This window comes from Amblyraja radiata, chromosome 8 (genome assembly GCF_010909765.2).
Source record: "Amblyraja radiata isolate CabotCenter1 chromosome 8, sAmbRad1.1.pri, whole genome shotgun sequence".
NCBI classification, from domain to species: domain Eukaryota; kingdom Metazoa; phylum Chordata; class Chondrichthyes; order Rajiformes; family Rajidae; genus Amblyraja; species Amblyraja radiata.
The window spans coordinates 36,964,502-36,992,238 of NC_045963.1; the positions used below are offsets into that span (position 1 = coordinate 36,964,502).

General features: G+C 41.3%; 1 protein-coding gene across 6 annotated transcripts in view; it reads right to left on the bottom strand.

Moving 5' to 3' along the window:
- Positions 1–1,618: 1,618 nt before the first annotated feature.
- mta3 (metastasis associated 1 family member 3) overlaps positions 1,619–27,737 on the bottom strand; it is a 132,633-nt gene continuing 106,514 nt past the window's right edge. For 4 of the 6 annotated variants that reach the window (XM_033025554.1, XM_033025552.1, XM_033025555.1 and 1 more), the window contains 5 exons: positions 26,919–26,993; positions 25,855–25,913; positions 23,252–23,379; positions 17,688–17,839; positions 14,974–15,284 (listed from right to left, as the gene is read on the bottom strand). In XM_033025554.1, coding sequence (XP_032881445.1) covers positions 15,045–15,284; positions 17,688–17,839; positions 23,252–23,379; positions 25,855–25,913; positions 26,919–26,993 — 654 coding nt within the window. In that variant the 3' untranslated portion in view covers positions 14,974–15,044. Of the gene's footprint in view, positions 1,798–3,606; positions 3,697–14,973; positions 15,285–16,698; positions 16,779–17,687; positions 17,840–23,251; positions 23,380–25,854; positions 25,914–26,918; positions 26,994–27,737 lie in introns of those variants that run through there. The other 2 variants (XM_033025557.1, XM_033025553.1) reach the window with 2 other exon arrangements.

A 27,737-nucleotide genomic window follows, 5' to 3' on the forward strand; every position in this document is an offset into this window, starting at 1 on the left:
ATTTGACCCCGCAATACAATGCTGGACGTCTCCTTGCATTAGCAAGTTATGTGCACAAAAGCTAATGGTGTGCTGTCTAAGAGAATTATTCATCTTGCATATCAAACATACACAATTTGTTGCAGTAATGTTGGAATATGATCAATATTTGATCTTACCAAATCAACCCGTTCTGCCCTCATTCAAAATGCACATTTTCCCATCGACCTGTCCTAATGCCACCTTCCTCGAACAGAGAACAACACATGATTTCCAACAAACCATGGAGACCAAATAACTAGTTCAGGAACTAACCTAGAAATGAGTACAGCACAAGAACAGGCCCTTCAGCCCACAATGTCTGTGTTGAACATGATGTCAAGACTATCTCTCACCTACCTGCATTTAATTCATATTCCTCCATTCCCTGCATGACTATCCAAAAGCCTCTTAAAGCCCGGCAGTGTGTTCCAGGCACTCACTTCCCTCTGCGCAGAAAAACCTGCCCAACACTTCTCATTTAAACTTTGGCCCACCACCTAAAGCTATGCCCTCCAGTATTTGACATTTCCATCTTAGGACAACTGTTCTGACAGTCTATCTATGGCCTATCTATACCTCTCATAATTTTATTAACTTCTATCAGGTATTTATGGTGGTGCCTTTATCCATTAAAAAATATCATTATCACTGGAAACGTATTCAAAGATGAATATCCTATAAAATAATCTAGCAGGTTAATTGTCATAATTTGTATATTACATGAAACTCCTGATTCATAATGTTAGAATGATACCCAGGACTGAAGCACTCAACCCAAATTGGATCTATTCATAGAGTTTATAAAAATGACGTGAAGCACACAAGGTTCTGAGGGGACTTGACAGAATAAATGATCAGCCATGGTGATGAAGCAGGCACAAGGTACTGCCCATTTCTGCTGTTACTCCTGTTAAAATGGTGAATTTCTATAGTCATACAGCACAGAAACAGGCCCTTTTGGCCCAACTGTTGGCGACCAAGTTGCTTCATCTAAGCTATGCCCATTTGCCCACATTTGGCCAGTATACCTCTAAACCTGCCCCATCCTTGTATCTGTCCAAGTGTTTCATAAATATTATTATTATACCTGCCTCAACTACCTCTTCAGGCAGCTCGTTCCATATACCCACCACCCTCGGAGAAAAAAGTTGCCCTCAGGTTCCTATTAAATCGATCCCCTCTCACCTTAAGCATAAGCCCTCTGGTTCATTGATTACCTTACCCTGGGTAAAAGGCTCTGTGCATTCACCCTATCAACTCCCCTTGTGAATTTTATGCACCTCGTACATTCTTATATTACAATACACAAATCTCTGCTTCGATATTCAAATATTTTGCTGGGTCTAAATCCAATGATTAGATGCACTTGGATCTCACAAAAGATTTGCTAACTGTCTTCTTTTTTGAGAGAGCAGGACTTGGAAAGATGCAATGCTCAACCATGGGAATCCACCTCCTGACGAAGGTGCATTCAGTGGAAAACTGTGCAATTAAAATCTATAAACTCCCCCACAATGTAAAATGTAATGGGATGCAACAATGGCATACATCTGTCACTTGATAAATGTTAATTGCATTACTTTACAGTGCAGTATTAAATTGTGGCATTAAACTAACCATCCACGCCATTGTGTTGGCTGTAGCTTTGCTTGCCTAGAATAGTTGGAGACCCATTGTTTTGGATCGTAAACAGTTGCTTTGGTGTTTGACTGGAGCTCCTGGCAGTGATGGCTGGTCCGGCTCTGAACATATCTGGCTTTACAGCAGGATGCACTTCTGCACATTAGAAAAAAGAGTGAAATATAATAAGGTATCAAGAATTAAGAGCAACAAATAAAACATCCCATTAATGAATGCTTAACCTTTGAAGAACTGCTTTTGGTTCCTGATGCATGATTTTAATATAATTCAAATGAAGACAAGAGTAAACTTTTCAACCCATTGCATTCATGTTGTCCTTATTCAAAAGCAACTGTTAGTTCCAGTCATATAACAGCACAGAACAGGAGCAGGCCTTCCGGGCTACAATGTCTGTGGCAACCATGATGCCTAGTTAAACTAATCTCCTCTGCCTACATGTGATCCATATCACTCCATTCATATTCATGTACCTATTTAAAAGCCTATTAAATACCACCACCTGTGGCATTCCACCACTCACTGTGTAAAAGACCTTGCCCCCCACATCCTTTGCCATCTGTTCAGAGCACTGAAATTATACATTTTAAACAAAAACCATCAGTTTCTTCCCAGCTGTTATCAGGCAATTGAACCATCCTCCCAACAACTAGAGAGCAGTCGTGAGCTACTATTTCCTTCATTGACTATCTTTGATCTGACTTTACTGGACTTTATCTTGTGCTAAAGGTTATTCATGTTATTCCTTTTACCCTGTATCCGTACCACTCTGGATGGCTTAATTTTAATCATATATTGTCTTTCCACTGACTGGTTAGCACGCAACAAAATCTTTTCACTTTACCTCGGTACACATGACAATAAACTAAACTAAATCAAAACAATTATTATAGGTACTTGGAAATATGATTTTGAAAAAAATCTAGTTTAGAGTTTAGTTTAGAGACACAGTGCGTAAACAGACCCTTCAGCCCACCGCGAGTCCACGCCGACCTGCGATCAGCCCGTACACTAGTTCTATCCTACGCCCTGGGGACAATTTTATTTACAGAAGCCAATTAACCTACAAATCTGCATGTCTTTCGGATGTGAGAGGAAACTGGAGCACCCGAAGAAAACCAACACAGTCATAGGAAGAATGCGCAAAGTCCATACAGACAGCTCCCATAATCAGGATCGAACCTCTGGCGCTCTGAGGCCGCAAATCTACCGCTCGCTGCACCACTGAGTTATATAGGTCATTTATGACAATGTGTGAGATTTTGTTATTTAAATAACCTAACATGAGAATAGGCTTCAGAGAAATGTGGCGAATTGGGAGTGTGCGGAATGCCCTGACTTCTTTGAACACCCCCTATATTGAGAGTATCTGTGAGTGGACGCAGCCCAGACCATCACACAAACCAATCTCCCTTACATTGTCTTGGGAGAGGAGAGAAGAGTAGCCAGGGTGTGGCTCATCTTTGATTATGCTACTGGCCTTGCTGCGGCAACGTGAGCTACAAATGGAGTCACACCCCGGTTACTCCTTCTCTCCTCTCCCATCAGGCAAGAGGTATAGAAGTGTGAAAATGCACACCTCCAGATTTAGGGACAGTTTCTTCCCAGCTGTTATCAACCAACTGAACCATCCTACCAGCAACTAGAGATAATTAGAGAGCGGTCCTGAGCTACTGCCTACCTCATTGTAGACCCTCGGACTATCTTTGATTGGACTTTACTTTGCACTAAACATTATTACCTTTATCATGGATCTGTACACTGTGGATGGCTCGATTATAATCATGTATTGTTTTTCCGCTGACTGGTTAGCACGCAACTAAAGCTTTTCACAGTACCTCGATCACGTGACAATAAACTAAACTCATCTCAATGAGAAAGAATATACATACTAATTTCCAATATATTCTATCATTGAAGTATTTTCCCCAAATTATGATCACCCACCTAGATACTTGATGACACTTGCCAGAGGCTTCCTCAAAGGAGCTTTGATGTTCAGTGGTGTTTTCAATGCATTTGGGAATCTAGCGGCACCTGTAGATAAAACAGGAAACGTCTCACGTAAATGTATCAGCTGCCTGTTTACAGCATTCTCTATGTAGAATTATTTTAATAAAAATCTTCCCATACTGAACATATCAAATTCCAGTTCAAAAAGAATCCCAAGTAAAGAATCTTCAGAAGCACCTTCCATGGACAACAGGTTATACAGTCAAATGTTTGGCTTTACCCATTCCTCAATTAAGTTTTGACCATTGGTACTTTACTCTAGAATGCCAAAACTGAACTTGTTACTATCTCTGATGTAATATAAGCAATTACACTTAGAGACTGTGTAATGTGGTGATGGATTCTGGATAAAACATGAGCTGTTTTGTTTTAATTTCGCATTTTCAACCGGTGGGAATATTATCACCAAATCTCATGAAAATGTTCCTCCATGCAACCAATAAAGCAAGATGACATGCATGCTCACAAATCTAACCCATAAATGCATGGCTGTTGCAACAAACTGTTGCTGGGGAGAAATACAGATTAGTGGAAAAACAGGCGTCATCATTTTTTTTCATATACTATTTCAAATTTTACCGTCATATATTATTTTATAAACATGCAGTTTTCAATCAGATGCCCTGCTTGTTTGTTTAACTAAATGTGTTTTTTAATCGAGTGCCCAGGTCAGCATTTGTTACTAACCAATAAATACCATTACTCTATATGTAGGAGCCATTAAGCTTAAGTCAGTATATTATAGCCATGTCTAACATTTTAAATATTTTAATTCGTATCTGTATGTATGCTTGTAGGTGGGGTTTAATACTTAGAGGGGTCTGTCTATTTCTGAAGAGGCTAGCGCAGACTCATTAATTTAGTTTCAGTTTACCTTGTGGGATTATGTGAATAACAGTTTTCACCATGAGTTGAGCCATGAGCTGAGCCGAAAGCTGAGCCATGAGCTATGAGTCATGGACATGATTACGGGCTTAGAGCAAGTTTATGATATGATTGGAACATCTATGAAGAACAAAAAGTGATGTAATATATCATTGTTTTGTATTACTTCAATAAAAAACAATTAATCAAGATTCAACGACTGGAAGACTAAAGGGGCTGTCCCACTTGGGTGATCTAATCTGCGAGTTTAGAAGAGTTTGCCCCAAAGATCCTATAGCGGAGCAAGATAGATCACTCCTGCTAAATGCAATGGGCTGACGTGTAGAACGCAACGGAACGGAACGTGGGCCTTTTTTTCATCCATTCCCATAAACCGGACTCGACCCGACTCGCAGTGTAATCAACGTTGCGGGGGAACAGTTTGTGTTAATAAATTACAATTCTGAAAATGAGGAGAAGATTTTTACCAAATAACTTTTATTTTTATGAGGATGTTTCCGTACCCGGCTTCCGTCTCCGCACTATTATCCTATGGGATCTTTGGTGCGGAGATGGAAGCCGGTTACGGAAATGGGGCCTATAATTACCCATGAATCTGCCCATGACCGTCGAGTGGACTATCTTGCTCGCTATAGGATCTTTGGTTTGCCCTGGACTCAAACTCGCAGCATGGTCGACGCGAGGTCGTATGAGGTGGCTGGAACTCTCCTTCATGCTCGAGGGAGGTTCCCGCCTACTCGCGGCCTCATCTAGGTGGCGGAAAAATTTTCAGCAGATTGAAACATTTTCCATGAGTAAAATTTGGTCTGCATGGGTCTTTTTCACTCGTAGTGCAGTTGAGTGGGGTCGCTATTTACTTACAGGCAGTCGAGGGCAGCCGTAGGCAATCTCCTTCGCTGACCGGACATTTTGATTGGCTCAATGGAGTTTCACGACCTAGGAAGACGTACTGGTAGGTAAAATGCCCGCTAAAGCCCCTGTCCCACTTTCCCGAGTTACTCACAAATTCTCCCGAGTTTTCCCCTTGATCCAAACTCGGAGAATTATGGTAATAGCCAGTCGTAAGTACTCGGGGCTATTTTTTTTACTCGTGGACATTTTTCAACATGTTGAAAAAACGTCCTGACTTACCTGATGCCCCAAGTACCTACGGCTGGCATTACGAACCGTTACGAAATATCTACGGCCTCCTAAGGACTCGCTACGGACATTCCCCGAGTTTGAATCAAGGGGAAAACTCGGGAGAATTCGTGAGTAACTCGGGAAAGTGGGACAGGGGCATAACTTTATTGAACTTCTTCAAAGTGCCTCGCCCCTCCCCCCCCTCCCGTTCTCTCCCCCTTCTCTCTCCGTCACTCCCCCTCAATCCCCCCCCCCCCCCCCCCATGCTCACTAAAGGACTTACGGTACTCTGTGGCAGCCGTTTACCTTCCTCTTCATCGCGCAGACACTGCTCCTCCGTTGTCCCTGTCATTCAGCAGTGCCTTAAACTGCATGTTAAATTCACCGCAATGTTTGTATCCTTTTACCAATTCTTCCCAAGGATCATTTGATATTTCACACGTTTTACCCAACTGATAAAGCCACCAACATTTTCATTTTCTTGTAAATGCATCAGAAAATATCTTTTCAATTTAGGATAATATTTCCCAATATATGGACAACACAACCATCCTTTGCTCTACAAACCTATGTATATCGGTGAGCATCTCAAGCCTACCTTAGGAGATACAGTAGAACAAAGCAAAAACAAAATGGGTAGATTAATTCTTTGTATCGTTCATCAGCAAAGTTTGATTACTTTAAGTTGTGGGAGATCTAGTTATGGGTGCAAATCTGTACCAAACACTGTGAAGAACAAGATGCCAAGGCCAAACAGAAGCCAGTTAGATGAAGCGATTGCTCTCTTTCCGTCACTGGTGGGAATCTCGTGAAAATGTACTAGACTCTCATGTGTTGTTCCACATGGCCTAAATCAGACCCTCCCCCTGAAACGCCTCTGCCATAATCAACTGAGCTACCTTCTATTTTAGTTTAGTTTATTGTCACGTGTACCGAGGTACAGTGAAAAGCTTTTGTTGCAATTACACGTGACAATAAACAAAACTATTTTGGTTGGAGAGTGAAGATTGAGACCTTGCTCCAGAAAGAGGGGGGGGGGGGGGGGTAAGAGGTAAAGAAAAGCTGTGCCTGTCAAACTAATCCTAATGACTATTTATTTCTAGGTTATTTCAGAAGATGCTTTTGGTTCTAACTATATCCCACAGAGAATGCTGTACCTAGGGTCAGTGAGGAAGTACTGGTCATCCCGGGCAAACTGTGCCATCATTCCCCTCACCTTGCACAGGTGGATGATGAGCCTAAAAATCCACTGGGGATGTGGGCCTGCACAGTAAATGTTGGTGTGGAAGGCCCTCTCATTGCAATCCCTTAAGACAGTCAAAATCTCATGACACTGCAAAGTGCCTTTAAGTTTGCAACCGGAAAGAGACCATTACCAACCTCTTGCTGAATGCACCTTTGCATAGGAAAGGGCAATAATACATGAATCTGTGCTCTACCAGTTATTCACAGCTAGACAGACAGTAATTATGCTGGAAAATGAAAGAGGCCCTGTGGTCCCAGATGGAACACTCCATTAAATAGTTTTGCTCAACAGCATGTTTCAAAATTCAAGAACACATGCTGTGAGATCAAACCAAGCAACAAAAGAGCAGTGTAGGAAGGAACTGCAGATGCTGGTTTACACTGAAGATAAACACAAAATGCTGGAGTAACTCAGTTGGTGAGGCAAGTTCAAGTTCAAGTTCAAGATCTCTGGAGCAAAGGAATAGGTGACATTTCGGGTCGAGACCCTCTCCTTCAGACTGAGTCAGGGGAGATGGAAACTAAAGGTATGAATATACAAAGGATGCATGGGGAAAGGCTACTGTAATCTATTCTACCTCCTCTATACACACAATGCAACAGGACACAGAACGTGTAAAAGGTTTAAGAAGGAACTGCAGATGCTGGAAAATCAAAGATACACAAAAATGCTGGAGAAACTCAGCAGGTGCAGCAGCATCTATGGAGCGAAGGAAATAAGCAACGTTTTGGGCCGAAACCCTTCTTCAGGTTGCTTGCACTTGCATGAAGTGTGAATGTGTAGATTTCTCTGAATTCTTTTTTATTTAACAAAGTATATTTGCACCCATGAGAGTGCACTGGAGTGATACAACTGTGAGGCACCAACAACTGTGTCAATGGCTCTCCAGTGAAAATTCCATCTGGCACCGAAGCCCAACACACGAGATATTGGGACCTGTGCTTTGAGTGGGTATTGGAGCTCTTATTGGTGCCTTGTGCACAATGGGGGTAGTTTATTTCAGTGCCAAGGTGGTGGGCTCGGTGGTTCAGGTTTACATGCACTGTAGACCAACCACTCCAGCAGTGCATGGAAGACCATATTAGAGAAATTATAAAAACTGCAGATGCTGGTAATCCAAAGAAAATGCTGGAAACACTCAGCCAGTCAGGCAGCATCTGTGGCAGGTACACAAAAATGCTGGAGAAACTCAGCGGGTGCAGCAGCATCTATGGAGCGAAGGAAATAGGCGAAGTTTCGGGCCAAAACCCTTCTTCAGACAGACAGCATCTGTGGCAAGCTGCTAGAGGGTGGTAGAGCTGCTGCTTTACAGCACCAGAGACCCGAGTACAATCTTGACAACGGGTGCTGTCTATATGGGGTTTACACGCTCTCCCTATGACTGTGTGGGTTTTCTCCGGGTGCTCTGGTTTCCTCCCCCATTCCAAAGATATGCAGGTTTATAGGTTAATTGGTTCCTGTAAATTGTTCCTACTGTGTAGGATAGAACTAAAGTATGGGTGATTGTTAGCTGTCCTGGGCTTGGTGGGCCGAAGGGTCAGCTTCCACGCTATATCTCTAAAATCTAAAACTACGAAAACTAGATGCCATCTGACCTGCTGGGGGCTTTCAACATTTCAAGAGAGTCAAGTCAAGAGTGTTTTATTGTCATATGTCCCAGATAGGACAATGAAATTCTTGCTTGCTGCAGCACAACAGAATATGTATAGTACCTAACGGGAGAAAAAAAGTTCAGTGTGTATATATACACATGCACACATACTCAATAAATAAACAAATATAGTGCAATAATAATAAGTCTGTTGTAGTTCAGAGCTTATTTGTTGTGTTTAATAGGCTGATGGCTGTTGGGAAGAAGTTGTTCCTGTTTGTAAGATTATGTTACCGCTTACCATAGGAATACCCTTAAGAGGTGTCTCCAGGAACCTTTTGTCTACATTTGGCTGCAATGGTCCAAGGAAATGAACCTCACCTCAAGCATCCCTAAAGTGGAAATCACATTAGGATCACAAGGTGACCGAGGCAGTAGTCGCTCAATCAAATTTTCTGAGTGATGCAAAACTATTCGGGAATGGTAATTCGCTCTTTTTTAGTTTAGTTTAGAAATATAACGTGGAAACAGGCGCTTCGGCCCACCAAGTCCACGCTGATTATCAATCACCTGTACACTAGTTCTATCCTGCACACTGGTGCAATTTACAGAAGCCACATAACCTACAAACTTACAAGATTTTGGGATGTGAGAGGAAACCGGGAGCATCTGGGGAAAACCGGAACAGGGAGAACGCACAAAACTCTGCACAGACAGGTCAGGATCAAACCCAGGACTCTGCCTCTGTGAGGTGCCAGCCTTATTTCACTCCAGCAAAAAAACAAATTTGCTTTGCATGACACTAACTGGAAAAGGGTGAAAACTTATCCATGTTGCAAAATTAGAATTAATTCTGTATCTCCAATACAACTAACATTTACATTTCAAAATTGCTTCTACTTCCAATGTAGGTGTGTGGGGGAGGGGGGGGTGGGTGTGTGTGGGGGAGGGGGTTGTGGGGGAGGGGGTGTAGGGGAGGGGGAATTGGGGGAGGGGGGGTGTAGGGGAGGGAGAACCTTCAAAACCTTCATAACATTTGTACTATTTCATCGATCGGAACAAAACTGAAGAGAATGGTGAGTAAGGTGGTGAAAATTTGTCGCGCTATGGGGGATCGTTTTTGCGCAAATGTAATTACAACGCAGGCATGAAGTGGTCAAGATGAGAGTTTTAGTAATATACTGGACTAAGTGGGACCCGTTGGGTCCCAGCATCACAGCAATGCAATATTCCACCTCTCCACCAATTCCAATATTGGTGGCCACTGGGGGGAGGGGGGGCTTTCTGCAGCGCTAGTATGGGTGTTGTGCGCTGAAGGGACTGGTTTCCAGAAGGCTAGTATGGACATTGTCGGCCGAATGGATTCTTGGGCTGGCGGCTCAGTCACTCAAGCTTGTTGTGCTGGCAGCTCACTCACGGTTGGTGGGCTCGCAGTAATTCCATTTCAAGCAGGGTGCAAGGGCACCAAATTCAAATGCAGTTTCATAACATTTCAAGCAGGGTGCAAGGCCACTAAAGACAGCGATTCGTGACCTCTCCCTCCCCCATCTTGCAGAGACTGAGCCACGCCCACACTTCTAGGTTTTATAGTCCCTCCCACCAGAAGAGGCGTGGCCTTCATGGCATGATTGACAGGAGAGAGAATCTCACCATTTTATAAACACTAATAACTCTTTTATTTTTCACCGATGGGAAAAATCCTCTTGTCCTGCGCAGCGGAGGGGGACTGATTAAGATGGCCAAAAATCACAGCCGTAAGTGGCGTTTTTTTTCTAAAATCAATATATAATAGGTACATTATTAAGTCTCATCTTGTCTGTACATATGTTATATATATACACACACGCAAACACACATAAATGTGTATGTGTATATGCATATATATGTGTGTGTATATGTGGTTGTATATGTATACATATGTGCATATATATATATATACACATATACATTTATGTGTGTTTGCGTGTGAATATATATATATATATATATGTGGTTGTATATGTATGTATATGTGTATATATATATATATATACACACATATACATACATATATACACATATACATACATATATACACATATATACACATACATATACGTGGGTATGTATGTGTATATATATATATGTTTGTATGTTCCCGAAATACAACCAAAATGATACACGATAGCGCACCAATTTTAGGGGCGCCTTACACACCATTCGCCTGGGGTGTGCAGTATCAAGTTTCATTCGGTTTGACAAAGTAATTCCCTGTATAAACTTTAATTTACTTTAAACCGTGAATGCCACAATGCTCCCACTTGCCGGGCTCGTCAGCTGCGCCTGCGTAGGTGGTGGGTTGCTAGGCCCCCTATCTGCGCATGCGCTGTTGGGGGAGGGTTGCCAGGCCCGCCGCCATTTTCTGATCATCATTTTGACTGGCGTCACAATGGGGATATCTGGCGTCACAACGGGGATCTCTGGCGTCACAACGGGGACCCAACGGGTCGTCTAGTTGCCATTAAAACTAAATTGGACTCAGGGTTCCCAACTATCAGTCTGCTTTCGAACAATCTGAACTTATCTTTTCTGAGGACAAGTGTTGCATGGAGGGCAATGTCATTGCATTTATCTGATGGGGAAAACAGATGATTTGTGCCAGATTGAAGGAAAAACTTCTAGACATGTCTCTCAAATTAACATTGATTAATTTTTTTTTTATTTTTTTTTTAATGTGTAGCAGAAGTAGAGGAGATATTTCCACAAATCACAAGGCTTCCGGTGGACCTTATATTAATGACTGTTAGCTGTTTGTGCGGCAAAAAGCCAAAATATGATTTCGACCCAACCATTCTCATATTGTATATTAAGATCTCGACAAACAAGCCTGAAGGTCTAGTTATAGAATTCACTTAAACAAAATATAGTGGATGAAAAATTAGCTATTCAATCAGTCCTTTGCAATTTAACAGGTGGACCTTGCAATAGATTTTAAAAAAACACCTTAATTAAGAATAGTGCTTAGCTTACACTGCTCTGAACATATAAATTCTGATCAGTGCCTTCACGTACTCTTACTTGCAAACCGAACAATTGCTGTACTTTCAGAGTGTTATTCTCCAGTAATAATGAACATCTTAGTATCTTGCATCTTATTAAGAAAATAGGTTGGTCATTGAAATATTACAGCAAGAAAACCATTCCTGGATTGTAGACAAGGAACAGAATGTAAATCAAATTTGAAGACGTTGCCGTTTGCAGAACACATTCTGTTTATTCCCAACATAATCAAAGACTTGTCCCACCCGGTCATTCCTCTTCTCCCTGCTCCAGTCAGGCAAAAGGTACGGAAGTTTGAAAGCACCAGATTCAGGAATAAATTCTTCTCCCATTATCAGGCTTCTGAACGCTCCTTCCATAAGCTGGGTGCTGTCAGATTCACCTCTATCCCATTTCAGATATTGGACTTTTGTCTATGTAACTGAAGCACTACCAAGCTGAGAATTATATTCTATACTCTGTCCCTTCACTTTCGCTCTACCTATTATACTTGAGATTGACTTGATTGTATCCATGTCTGATATTATCTGATCTGTTTGGATAGCCTGCAAAACAAAGCTTTTCACTGTACCTCAGCACACATGCCAAAAATAAACATAATCTAGATCTGAATCCCATTGATCTGAAATGTTAACTGTGTTCCTTTTCCCACAGATGTGGCCTGACCAGCATGCAAAACAAAACTTTTCACTGTACGTCAATAAGCGTGACAATATTAAACCCAAACCTACTGAATATTACTCCTTAAGAAAAACAAAATTTTCCTTACAAAATGCACACTTTGATTTTGTCACTCTCGATTAGGTGACCAAATAGTTTTCCTCATCAGCCACCACATGTTCTTCAATTACACAATGAATAACTGAAACATTATTTATCCAATAATTTGTTTTGCAATTCAGATTGTTTTTAAAATGAAGACAAGAAACAGCATCCATCCTAACCATTTTTATCCTAGTCCAACCACATTTGACGCTCTGACCAAGAAAGCACATCAATGCATCTACCTCCTCAGGAAAAGCTTCTGAGATATTTGGCATGTCTCTGATGACTCTAACCAATTTCTACAGATGCACCATAGAAAGCATCCTATCCGGGTGTCAGAGCTTGGTTTGGCAACTGCTCTGCTCAAGACCAGTTCTTGGTTTGGCAACTGCTCTGCTCAAGATATTGCAGAGAACTGCAAGCACAACCCAGTCCATCACACAAAGCAGTCTCTGCCCCGCATCCATCCACTTCATGTATACTTCATGCTGCCTTGGGAAAGTAGTCAACATATCAAGGACCGCACAAACACCAGCCATTCTCTCCCCCCTCTCCTATTGAGCAGAAGGTACAAAAGCTTGAAAGCACATATCAGCAGATTCATAAACAGCTTCTTCCCCATTGTTAACAGTCTCTCAAATAGCCCCCTCATGTGTTAGGAATGAATTCCTAATCTTCCCATCAACCTCATTAGGGGCCTTGCACTTTTAAAAATCTTCTTTGTAGCTGTAACGCATTTTGCATCCTGTTTATTTAATCTTTTGCACTGTCTGCTGTACTTATGCAGGGTATGATTTGCCTAGACAGCACACAAAGCAATGTTTTTCACTGTATCTTGATGCACATGGTAATAAATTAATAATAATAAACTCAGGTGTGCTTTTCTTCAACAGTTCTTCCCATGTTCATTGCAGCCTTCTATTGCAAATCAAGAATAGTATGGACAACATAGTACATCTCAGTGAGAGCCAGCTCGTGCGAATAACAATCCCTCAAGAGTCTTCGTCAGAGGTCTGGCACATTGTAAATGAAGCCCAAGCCCATCTACCTCCAAAATCAGCTACTCATTTATATGGGAACTTGCCTGGATCGTAGTGAAAAATTAAGCCTTTTGTTTTAACTTCTCCTTCTGATCCTTTCTGGATTACGGAAAGCTACAATATCTCAAATACATCTGGCCATAAAGTTTGATCTTAACAAACTTCACATGCAGTTTTTCTATGCAGTTTTTCTACTTACCCAATGAAACTGAAGAAAGTAGCATAACTGATAAGTCAAACCATTACCAGCTTTTAAACGAAACACACCGGATAAATTGCTGACCTTGCACTTTCAAAGTCCAATTAAACCATTCATTTACACGCATCAGCACATTTTCAGTGAAGATCCAGCTGTTATAGAGCTCAACATTCAGAACATTTATGTTGAGCTTTCCTATATCAAAAGCATCCTGCAGACATTCATGTATGAGTTAATTGGGATTCAGTTGTGATGTTACAAAATGTCAGCTTGTTCAGAATAATTGCTTGTATGTTCCATCTTCCAGTTCTTTCTATATTTCATAAATTGCCAATCTAGCAATCTCAGCATTGGAAGAAGAGTTTGCTGTCAATCAGACGGTTTGCACAATTTGGGACACTTATGAAGATGATTGCGATTATGTATTAGCAATTGCATGCACCATTTTTAAAGGAATCACATGATTTACCACAGGCACAAATGAAGAACAATAAACAAAAGTGCAGCTGCAAAAGGTGCCAATCATTTCTGTTAATGGGTTATATCACCATTTATACATGGCTTGCAATGTTGAAGTCATGCCCATCTTGATCAGGTACGGATATCAAAAACATTTAGGCGGATCTCTGCTGCGGTAAACCCTTTATTTAAGGATCCCATTATAATTTTCATCTTACAAAGTAAGCTGAATATTAGTTGCAGAATATTCAGCACAATTGTGGAAAAGATGACCCAAGAGCACTATAGGCATTTCTACCATGCCTTTTCCTGCCTATAGATAGATAATTGCTAGTCTTCTACTTCAGGTCAATGGTTTGATTTTTATCCTTTGGTTTATGGTGTCAAATTGGATTTCTAAAACCTCACATATAGCCCAGGATAGTTTGATTGCATCTAAAGCAGCCGATGTGAAGCATAATAAGCCAACTTAAAGAAAGAATGTCTGCTAAAAGATCTATTTGCAATCATTTGGTTTGATTAAAATATCATGTATTTAATCATTGTATAATTACATCAAAACTAAATTATGAGAATCAGAGTACAATTTAAAGGAGTATATAACTTTTTTACATCAAAATATGTTTTAAATAGTTTAATAATTCATGTTTTCTGTTATGGTAAGAACTAGAACAATGGCAACAACATTATAAACTATGTATTTGTTCAAATAGTATGCATCTTAGAAATCTGTACTAATTAATCATACAAATATTCCAAACACTTTATATCATTATTAAAGTATTAAAAATGATATGACTGCACACTGTTGTTTTAATTACAATATAAATTACACACTTTTACAGATATTTTTAACATTTTGAAGCAGACAGTCTTCCTTGAAGTTGCTTACAGAATGACACAAACAGCTACAGAAGGCTGAAGAGCAATAAAAAAAATTCACACAAATAAATAATGTAGTAAGTCATAAGTTCATTTATTGCAAACAATGGGACAGGAAATGGTTGAAAGTATGGAAAGTTAAAGCTAAGAATTTAAAAAGTTCTTACATTCTGCCTTAACGGCAGCACAGTTAATTGGAACAAATGGTCTCCTTGCTGCCTGTTTCAGCTGCAAAATATCTCTGCAGACATGCCTGGCAAGTTTTGTAAGATGCGTCGATTGCAAAAAGAAAGACTGATGTGTTTTCAAAGTAGACTTTGGACTATCGATTAGCATTGGCACGCCTGGCTGGCCGTGATGGAAGATGCCTCTTAAATGTGGTTCCTTTATAAAAAATAACAGGAAAAAAAACATAATCGGTATGTGAACTTATTACATATGGAAAGGTAAGATTGTTACAAACAACAGGCGCTGTTATAATAGTAAATCAAATTGGTAAAATAGAATATCTAACACCAAAATATAAACAAAAATCATTAAGGCAGATGAGATGATGAGCATTAGTTCTCCCATTGCCAATAAAATAGACTGCTGCCAAACAATGGATTTCCTTTTAGCTTTAAGATTCATGCCTGATCAACTTCATCAGTTTATATTTCTGTATTACACATGTCTATTTTGCAAAACACACACACACACACATATATATAAATATATAAAATGAAAAGTCTCATCTTGACCACTTCCTGTTTTCACTGTGCTTTGATTTTAGAAAAAACGCTATTGCATATGGCTGTGATTTTTGTGGCCTTCTTACGCAGAGTTCTCCTCCGCTGCACAGGCCCCGAGGATTTTCCCATCGATGAAAAATAAAAGACTTATTAGTGTTTAAAAAATCTTGAGATTCTTTCTCCTGTCAATCACCACCACGAAGGCCACGCCCCTTCCTGTGGGAGGGGGGTGGGACTCTAAAACCTGGAAGTGTGGGCGTGGCTCAGTCTGTCTGCAAGATGGCCAGGGAGAGGTCACGCCTCTCTGTCTGAGATGGGAAACTACAGAACACTGTGAGTATGCAATGTACTTGAATAAATAATTTGTTAGCCCTTAATGAAAATGAAATGAGTTGTTTGCCCTGGCCTGTGCTTGAAACTGCAATGGCAATGGAAATGAATTGAAAATGCAAGGAGCTGTTTGGCTTGGGTCTGCCCTGTGCTTGAAAATGCAATGGCAATGGAAATGAAATGAAAATGCAATGAGCTGTTTGGCTTGAGCCTGCCCTGTGCGTGAAAGTGCAATGGCAATGGAAATGTACTGAGAATGCAATCAGCTGTTTGGCTTGAGCCTGCCCTGTGCTTGAAAGTGCAATGGCAATGGAAATGAAGTGAAAATACAATCAGCTGTTTGGCTTGAGCCTGCCCTGTGCTTGAAAGTGCAATGGCAATGGAAATGGTGAAAATGCAATCAGCTGTTTGGCTTAAGCCTGCCCTGTGCTTGAACGTGCAGTGGTAATGGAAATTAAGTAAAAATGTAATCAGCTGTTTGCCTTGGCCTGCCCTGTGCTTGAAGTTGCAATGGCAGTGAAATGAAAATGCAATGAACTATTTGGCCTGCCCTGTGCTTGAAACTGCAATGCAATTGGAAATGAAATGAGTTGTTTGGCCTGCCTGAAACCACTAATTTCGGCCCACAAGGCCCCTATTAGCCGAGAAACCAGTCACTTTTGCTCAAAATGCCATCTGAGCCCAGGAGTCCCTTCGGTCCATCAGTAAGTATTCCCCCTGCAAGTATTAAACCTCACCCCAGTATTTTTCTCCCTCCCTTCATTTGCTCCCTGTGAGATCCAGGCCAGGATAGACTTTCCTCCTTCATTGCTGTGATCTGCAGAAAAAGATGAAAAATGTCTAAAATTGATTCTCCACCCTCTCCCCTTCTCTCTCACAGAATCTCTCACCTGTTTTGGGCAGAATCTCTGGCAGTTTCTGAGCTGCCAGCCCACCAGGCCTGAGTGACCGAGCTGCTAGCCCACCAGGCCTGAGTGACTGAGCTGCCAGCCCACCAGGCCTGAGTGACTGAGCTGCCAGCCCAAAAATCTATTTGGCCCACAACACCCGTACTAGCGCTCCAGAATGCCCCCCCCCCCCCCCCCCCCCCCCTGACCAGCAATATTGGAATTGGTGGGGAGGTGGAATATTGCGTTGGGGGATCAGCCCTCCCCTGTGAACATGGGACCCAACGGGTGGGATCCATAAGTGGGACCCATTCCCCAATGCAATATTCCACCATTCACCTGTTCCCTCAACGCAACGGCGGGAGCGTTCTGTAGCCGGGGGACGGGGACGGCTTCAGGCGGGGAGCGTCCTGCAGCCAGGGGAGGGGGACAGCTTCAGGCAGAGCCTGTCAGGGGCTGGGGGGGGGGGGTGTGGGGGAGGGGGGTGAGTGTGTGTGGATGGGAGGGGTGTGGAGGAATAGGGTGTAGGGGAGGGGGGAGTTGGGGAAGGGGGGAGTAGGGGAGGGGTGTGGGGGGGGAGGGGGATGAGGGGTGTGAGGGAGGGGGAGGTGGGTGGTGTAGGGGAGGGGGGGGGGTGTGGGCTCACTGGTTCCCGTCCCCAGCTCTGACCGCACTCACCGGCTCTGGACTCACTCAGTGGTTCCTGTCCCCAGCGCCTGTCGCGCTCACAGCCCCGTCCGCAACACAGCTAGCCCCCGCCCGCGGACACAGCCAGCCAAACGATAGCCAAAAACAAGTATCAACATAATTTGGGAAGTACAGATCTTGTTGTTTGTTACCGAGACGTCATGCGGTGGTGACATTTTTTCTGCTTCTGTTCGAGTGCGCTTCTTCAGGCCTCCATACTTCTTCCAATATATCCAACATAAAGCACATAGTCTACACTGCATAGTAGGCGGTCCCCAAGAAAACCACTGTTGAGACTGTGTGGCTGAAACAGTGCAGATTGAAAAACAAAAATCAATTATTCTAATTATGAAAACCGTCAAATTTGTAAACTTAAATTACAATCTATTAAAATTACAGAATTTCTTAAGACATTGCACTAATTTTATATTTTTCTAATTTTGTGACCATTCCAATACGTGGTTTATTGAATTATTTTATCTCAGATTGCTATAAACTTAAAACAAAATCAATAATGACATCTTAGTCAGAGACATTAGGCACGGAAACAGGCCCTTCAGCCCAACTTGCCCATGCGGACCAAGATGCCCCATTTGTACTCGTGCCACCTACACATGTTTGGCTTTAAACCTTTCCCTTTAAACATATCCCTTTAAACCATTCCGATCAATATACCTGTCCAAATGTTCTCCTGTGTACCTTTCCCTATTACAGGTAAACATGATAGCACATTTTCCAACATTCACGGTAGATTGATAGCTAATCAACATTCTGACTTGGCAACATTCCTTTATGCATTTATCTTGTGAAATTTTGTCTCAGAATATCACTGGGTACATGGATCAGATTATTATCTATGTATGAAGACACAAGGCAATGCAGATGCTAGAATCTTGAAGAAAGTGCTGGAGGAACAGTATGTTTAAGAAAGAATTGCAGATGCTGGAAAAATCGAAGGTAGACAAAAATGCTGGAGAAACTCAGCGGGTGAGGCAGCATCTATGGAGCGAAGGAATAGGCGACATTTCGGGTCAGGTCTCTTCTTCAGATTCTGATGCAAATACACCCGATCCCAAACAACCCTCTCCTGTAGCTTTCCTACCACACACGTGTGTCTTACTGGCCTGTGACCTCCTGGATTATCTCTACTTCCCTTCTTAACTGAAGGAACAATGTTGGCTACTCTCCAGTCCTCTAGGACCTCGCTTGTCACTAGAGAGGACACAAAGATCTTTGTCAAAACCCTCACAATCTTCTCTCTTGCCTCTCTCAAGAACTTGAGATAGATACCATCAGACACTGCAGATTTCTCCACCTTAATTCTTTTCAAGACACCCAACACCCACTTCCTTGTTGATGCCAAACTTCCTCAGCAAATTAGTATACCCTGCACTGATCTTGCTGTGCCCCATGACCTCCTCCTTGGTGAATACAGATGTAAAGAACTTGCTTAGTACCTAGCCTATATACTCCGACGCCAAGCACAAATTTCCTCCTTTATCCTTGAGTTGTCCTCCCTCTCCTCAGTTATTCTTGTGTTTAATAAACATGAAAAAAAACCTTGGGATTTTCTTTAATCTGACTTGCCAATGATATCTCATTGCCCCTTTTGACCCTTCTAATTGCCTCCTTGAGTTCTTTCCTGCTCGCTTTATATTCCTCCAAGGCCCTGTCTGATTTTACCTTCCTAAACCCTAGATATGCTTGTTTTTTGTTTTTGACCACATTTAGAATCTCGTTGGTCATCCAAGGTTCCTTTACCTTGCCATCCTTATCCTTCCTTCCAACTGAAACAAGCTGGACCTGAGCTCTTATTGTCTGGTCTTTAAACAACTCCCACATGTTTGATGTGGACTTGCCCAAAAACAACTGCTCCCAATTTAGTCTCCCCACTCCACCTAATAATTTCATAACCCACCTTTTCCCAATTTAGTACTTTCTCCAATGGTCAAGACTTATATATATTCGTAGCCATATTAAAACTTACAAAGTTATGATCACTGTATCCTAAATGCTCATCCACGAAAACATCAGTCACCTGGCCAGATTTATTTCCAATACAAGTCCCAAGATATCCGCTCCTTAAGTTGGACTATCCGCACACTGTTTAAGAAACCCTCTTGGTCACACCTAACAAATCCTGCCCCAACCAAGCTCTTTGCTTGGAAATCCCATTCAATATTGAGGAAGTCAGTCGCCCACAATATGGCAACCCTATTGCTTTGACATTTTTCCTTAATCCTTCTATACTTCTGTTCTGTCTCCCGCTACTGGGAGGCCAACAGTATAATACCATGGGGGTGATTGCACTTCTTTTATTTTTGATATCTACCCACTTTTAGCAGATATCCTGTTCTTTACAGTGTTAATGGAGTCAACCAAAATTCAGTAGTTCAAAGATATGGCACAGTAGCGCAGCAATAAAGTTGCTGACTTACAATGCTAGTAATCCAGGTTCGATCCTGACTACGGGCGCTGTCTGTACAAAGTTTGTATTGTATGTTCTCACAGTGACCATGTGGGTTTTCTCAGTGTGCTCCGGTTTCCTCCCACACTCCAAAGATACAGATTTGTAGGTTAATTGGCTTTGGTAAAAATCAGTGTGTGATGTAGTGCTAGTGTATGGGTATGATCCCTGATCGCGGTAGACTCGGAAGGCTGAAGGGCCTGTTTCCATGCTGTATGTCCAAAGTCTAAAATCCAAATTCACCACAAACACTGCAGTCCAAATTCTACTACGCCTCTACTCTCTTATTTATCTTATTCTTGCGACATTAAATCCCTATATAATTTGTTTTTTAATTCTCTTCCTCTACTTCTAAATCCTCCATGGTCTCATCCCTTCTGATGTCTGCAATTTCTACAAGTACTCAAAGATATTTGTGCTTCTCAAATTTCTCAACCAACTTCAAATTATTAATTGCTCCACTTTTGGCAGACTTGCCTTCGTCGGCCGTGAATAATTCTGGACATTGCTTCTTAAATGTCACCTAATTCTCTTTCCTCCTTTAATCATCTATTTAAAGCTATCTCTTCGACCAAACCTTTAATCACCTGCACCAAGTTAAATTGCTTGGACTCCATTTAATTTGGTAATCCCCCTGTGAGATGTCTTGTTCGTTTTGCTCTGTTAAATGTGCTGCATAGATGGAAGTTATAACTGTTGATGGGCCTTTGGACGGTAAAGGAATCCAGGAAAATGAAGATGGGCTATAAAAGTGAGATTGAGATTGATTAGATGTGACCTTGCCGAATTATTTGAGTTTGCAATGATTGAACAATTGGCCTGCTTCTCTTACTATTATCTGTGCTCATGTTTTGTGCTGCACATTTTTACAAAAGACATAGTGACACAAATATTTAGAGGATGGTGAATCTGTGGAATTCATTGTCACAGAAGGCTGTGGAGGCCAAGTCAATTGATATTTTTATGGTGGAGATTGAAAGATTCTTCACTAGAACGTCTCTCCGGGGTTATGGGGCGAAGGCAGGAGAACGGGGTTGAGAAGGATAGTTAGATCAGCCATGATTGAATGGTGGAATAAACTTGATGGGCCGAATGGCCTAATACTGCTCATATAACTGATGAACATATGAATACAGTGCAGGCACAATGCAACAACATATCTCCATCTGCCAGCTTTGAGTAATAGACTTCCATTAATCAGAAACCCCAGAGTAATGCTGAGAATGTCAAACTAATTTCAAAAACTCCAACGCACACAAGGGAAATAGTCTATCAGCAATGCAATATCATAAGCTCTCATTCACTTAATTATCCGACAGACATTGAGGGTTCCTAAGTGCAGGCAGAGGTTCAGCCTTCTGCTCTACTGGTCAATAATCCCAGAACACTTCAAGGAGTCCAGAAGGTGCCACTAACCAGCCAGATGTTAGTTTTATGTTCATCCCATGTACCTTAATGTTCCTATCCTACTCATTGTTGTCATCAGTCATAAGTGATCAGGGTTTTATACTACTTCCTCTCAAATAGACATCCTGAAGAAGCACAATTATTGCAACTCATGTACAATAAATACTGGCTGCCTTGCTGACAGGAACATTTAGTTTTAAACTATATATGCCAATTTTATTTACATTATGAAAGCTTATAACCCTGTCGCCTAAGAGCACAAAAGAAACTTAAAGAAGGTGTCATAGTAAAATTCTATTGAATATCTAAATTACTGTTTCCATTTAGTTCCAAATGCATTCATGTGATTTAAAACATTTAGGTTTAGGTTTATTATTGTCACATGCACCACAGTAAAGTGAAAAGCTTTGTTTTGATGCCTTCCAAACAAATCAGATATACCATACTGTAGCGGCACCAAACGTGGTGAATAAGGCCAGACGTCAGGCAGGTTCAAACAGTGGTTTTATTTAGGTGTTACATGTTAAGTTGGTCCGCTAACGTAATCGTCATTGCTGCTGTAGCTGAGCGAGATTGTTCTCTCGGACTCAGCTACCTGTTGACTCCCTCGGTCTCAAGGTGAGATAAGCTTAAGTAGCAGGACACTCCCCCTAGCCCATGACGTCACGTGCCAGCCCTCGTAGCTACTGATGAGGGTTCGACCATAAGTGGTCTGTGTATCAGCTGACACCACAATACAGAGATATATAATTAGTTCACACTCAAGTACAATAGTAATGTGGAAGTTTGGATGGATTATGGTGATGAAGGCAGAGCTATAGTCTATAAATAGGAATCTAACATAGGAGTTGTTGTTGTCTAGATGTTCCAGACATGAGTTTACAGTCTGGTAGATGGCATCTGCTGTGGACCTGTTGCGACATTAAGCAAACTGCAGTGGATCAAGAATGGCTGGGAGGCTGGAGTTAATGTGAGCTATCACCATTCTCTCGAAGTACTTCATAACGGTGGATGTCAAAGCCACTGGACGGTGGTCATTAAGGCACGCTACCTTACTTTTCTTAGTCTTATTCTTCTTTGGAATTGAGTTTATTGAGCAAAACACAAAGCGCTGGAGTAACTCAGTGGGACTCTGGAGGGCACAGATAGGCGACATTTTGGGTCGGAACCCAATGGTGCGAAACAAGGCATTTTATACCTTGCTTACACACTCTGACTCCAAGTATATGTTGTGTAGGAAGGAACTGCAGATGCTGGTTTACACCGTAGACAGAAAATGCTGGAGTAACGCAGCGGGACAGGCAGCATCTCTGGAGAGAAGGAATGGGTGACGTTTCTGGTCGAGATCCGTCTTCAGACTGAGGACTGAAGTCTGAAGAAGGGTCTCGACCCAAAATGTCACGCATTCCTATTATCCAGAGATGTTCCCCGTCCCGCTGAGTTACTCCAGCATTTTGTGTCTATCCAAGTATAAGTTCCCTCCTTTACCCTTGAGTGGTCCCTCCTTCTCCCTGGTTACCCTCTTGTTTTTATGTCCACATGAAGAACCGTAGGAAGGAACTGCAGATGCTGGAAAATCGAAGGTGCACAAAAATGCTGGAGAAACTCAGCGGGTGCAGCAGCATCTATGGAGCTAAGGAGATAGGCAACGTTTCGGGCCGAAACGTTGCCTATCTCCTTCGCTCCATAGATGCTGCTGCACCCGCTGAGTTTCTCCAGCATTTTTGTGTACCTTCCTTTTAATGTGCTCTTCTTGCAAAGTTTATATATGTTTGCAGCATCTTCTTAATAGAACTTGCTTCAGATCTTATGGTAAAATAATTTAGTTTGGATAGTACTCACTGTAACAACTTTCACATGGTCGGCATACACTCGAGTTCTGGTTTTGGTGAATCATCTCTCCAACTGGACCATTCACTACAGCAGGCTTTCCATTGACGGTCGATATCTGATTGGGATTAGGTTTATTGCTAAGCAAAAAAAAAGTAAACTTTTATTTATTCATTAAAAAGTTACGTATTGCAACACAAATCATTCATCAGAATACATATTTGTTTCGGGATGAACATGTAGCAACGTCAGTTGGAATTATGTCCAGCATTAAAAGTTTTTGTCATTGAATTCAGCTCTGCTCTTACAATCATGAAATTAGAATTAAAAAAATTAAAACTTTCAAAGTGCTCAGGACCCTGCTACAGGTAATGACTGCTCCACAAATGAATCCATTTACATTGTGCTCAGCTCGTTGAACAAAGGAAACTTTCAAAGGAGAAAGCAAGATAAGGTGTTGTCAAGCTTGAAAGGGTTCAGAGAAGATTTACCAGGATGTTGCCAGGAGTCGTGGGACTGAACTATATGGAGAGGTTGAGCAATCTAGGGCTTTATTTCTTGGATGAGGGGGATCCTAGAGGTGCACAAAATCATGAAAGGAATAGATCGGGAATAGTCTTTTGCCCAGAGTAGGGGAATCAAGAACCAGGGGACATAGTTTTAAGGTGAGGGTGGGAAAGATTTAATGGGAACCCAAGGGGTAACTTTTTTACACAAAGGGTGGTGGGTGTATGGAGCTGCCGGAGGAGGCAATTGAGGCAGGTCCTATCACAATATTTAAGAAACATTTAGACAGGTACATGGATAGGGTAGGTTTAGAGGAATATGGGCCAAAAGTAGGCAGGTGGGACTGGTGATGACGCATGTTGGTCCAATCCTTATATGCCTGCACATAATCCATATCCCTCCCCTCTCTACATATCCATATGCCTATCCAAATGACTCTCAAATGCCACGATCGTATCCTGTTCAACCACCATCGCTGGCAGCATGTTCCAGGCACTCAGCATTCTATATGTAAACAAAGTTGCCCAACCCACCTTCTTTAAACTTTACCCTTCTCACCTTAAAGCTATGCCTCTAGTTTTGATTTTTCCATCCTGGGCAAAAGATTCTGGCTGCTTACCCTATTCTCTACCTCTCATGGTTTTATATACTTCTATAACGTTTACCTGCAACTTCTGGTGTTCAAGAGAAAACAAACCTAATCTGTCCAACCTCTCCTTGTGGCTAATACTCCCTAATCCAGGCATCATTCTGATAAATCTGCTCTGCGCCACTTCCAAAACCTCCGCTTCCTTCCTGTAATTGGGCAACCAGAACTATACATAATACAAGTCCACCACCAATTTTCCGGCAACTAGTGGTCCGGCACCTCCTTTAATCCAGACAAAATTACAAGAATGCACTTGAAATCCCCCCCCCCCCACTGAATATGTGGCACCTAGGCCGAGTGAGGCGGCCAATCTCAACCTCATCGGCACTTCTGCGCAGATCAGTGGGTTGAATTTGCCCCGTGCAGCTAGCGCTTTGGAACTCCGGCCCAGCTGGAGCCTGCAGATCCATTCCCATAGCCGATATCTGCGGCCGACCGGGAGGGTCAAATTTGCCCATACACATCTGTTGCACTGCTGCAAGTAAGAAGTTCATCGTTCGGGACATATAACAATAAAACACTCTTGACGGGTTTTTTTTTTACAAAAATCTTATACTTTTATAGTCATTGCGACTATCATTTTTCACTCCCACTGTATTTAATTAGTTGTATCTGAATTCCACAACTGGCACAGTGGGATTTACACAATGTTGACTGCCTATCCAATAGTTTAGCCAATCTGCGGTTGAACTAGAGTAAATACTCTGCTCTAGGGTTTTTTCCAGTGCTGATGGGCACCTAGCAACAATGAAAGAATAAAAATCTTCAACAGAAATTGTAAATGCTGGGCATATTCAGCAGATCAGGCAGCATCAGTGGAGCGAACAGCAAAGTCAATGTTTCAATACAATAACCTTTAGTCAGAACTAGCTGCTGACGTCTTCATGAAGGAGTTGTTAAATTGTAAGCCAACATTAAATTAGAAAAAAACTCCACCAGGTTTGGTATTCCTCATATAACATGTTAATGGAAATTTGAAATTAAAACTAAGTATGCCAGAAATACTTAACAGGTCACGAATCAACTGTAGATAGTGTAAATGTCTCTCTAAACTGTAGAGTGAAGAGTAAATATTGCTAGTCAATGACTTACATCATAGTGATCAGGCTAACTCAAACACTTTGGTAATGTATAATTAGTTGAACAAAAATTGTTGGTCTACATTAGAATGTGAATTTTCTTTACATTGATCACCAGCAAAGCATAAATTCTTAATTAAAAATGAGTGGGTAAATGGAAGAGAAAGGATACAATGTTGTAATGAGGGAAACATGATTTGTTTGCAATTTAAATTAAAATGTTCTCAGATGTATAAAGGTGGGTTTTTATTTTACATTAAAGGATGAATTCAAGTTTGGATCTCTGTAAATGATGTAAACAATATTTAGAAATTAGATCTTACAAACTACATGACAACATTTCACCCATTACATTGGTACCCTGGTTTACAGAAACTTACTATGATGGAATGTACACCTGTTTCAGTTTGCTCTCCACATCCGCTGCCTTCAACCGTTTCTAAAATTTAAAAATATATATATAATTTAGAAGGAAATTGAAACCTGTACCCAACATTTCAATATATAACAAAAACAAGAGTTATATATCTAACAGTTGTCCATTTAATGAGCTCTTAGGAATACCACCAATTTCTACAGATGTGCCGTAGAAAGCATTTTATCAGGATGCATCACAGCATGGTTAGGGATAAGTTCTTGATTAGTAAGGGTGTCAAAGGTTATGGAGAGAAGGCAGGAGAATGGGGTTGTGAGGGAAATCAGCCATGATTGAATGGCGGAGCAGACTCGATGAGTCGAATGGCCTCATTCTGCTCCTTTGCCTTATGAACTCAACCCAGTGATATATTGTCCATCAAAATGAACGGGAGTAAATGTGGCCCTAAACACAGATTTCCTGCACAAATGAAGCCTTACGTGAATTAACACAATAACTCTACCACAATGCATGAAACTGGATATCAACAATATATAGTAATTTTACGTGTAAATGAAGCATAATCATTTATTCAGCTCGGGAAGCTTAGAAAAAAAAGAAAATCACCACTACTATTATTCTCAGATTATTTAAAAAAAAGAACGTATTAACTTTGCAAAGAAGATGTTGTGGAAATTCTAATCTAAAGTTCATATGAACAGAATTCTCAGAATATGTGAAAACTGTTTATGTTGGAATATAACCGTGAATTTAGAATTTTAACAGATATTTCCTTCTGGACATTCTTAAGAAGCTGTTGTGTTTAATATCATTTTTTTAAACCCAAACACAATGAGGGGGGGGGGGGGGGGGGGGGGGGGTGTGGGGGGGGGGGGGGGGGTGTGGGGGGTGTGTGTGTGTGTGTGTGTGTGTGTGTGTGTGTGTGTGTGTGTGTGTGTGTGTGTGTGTGTGTGTGTGTGTGTGTGTGTGTGTGTGTGTGTGTGTGTGTGTGTGTGTGTATAAACTGATTAATTATCAGTTCAATAAATTTAAAAAAGTCAATAAGACAAAACCGTCTTTTTTACTTACCTGTTGCACATATCTATCTGTTGTTTTCCACATGTAATAGTATTCTATGATACTTGTGAGTGACTTCCATGGAAGCTGTTAAAAAGATATTGACTATTACACCAAACTACAAATCAGTGCAGAATTTATTCTAATCTAAATGTCTTTAAACATTAGCCAAACTTTCAAAGTGAAGAATAAACATGTTGATAGCAGCAAAATGTAGGTATAATGGAACGGTGATCATGGCAATGGGGTAAACTTTGGTTTACGTTTCACAAGGTTGACTTAACTTTCAACACAAATAATCTAAAGTATTCTGCTAGCATTGTTAAGACATCAGGTGGGTGCAAAAAAATGGAAATCAAGAATTTAGCATTGTGAAATTGGCCAAATACTTTGGGAGCAATCACATGAAGATGCACCAGCAAGGAATATTGTAGAGAGTCAAGTCAAGTCAAGAGAGTTTATTGTCATGTGTCCCTGACAGGACAATGAAACTCTTGCTAAAGGATTACAGAAAGATAAAGAGTTACCGAAGACTGATGATGTGCATTAAGAATGTTATGGATACATTGGAAAGAAGTAATGTTCCAGCAGGTAAGGTCTCAGGCGGCAAGCATATCATTGCAAAATGATGATGTTTTCAAAGACTCTACATAGCAAGAAAAACAGCTTGGGTAGCGACTGGAGAAAATAATTTTGTGTGGGTAATGGTGACAACAGACTCTTTGCAGTTGGGGATAATGTTGGTCTAAGAGTGTCCGATAACAGATTACCCCACGACCATGTGGCCCATAATCTTATCCAAAATTAGCAATGCATTGGCAATGGTATCGT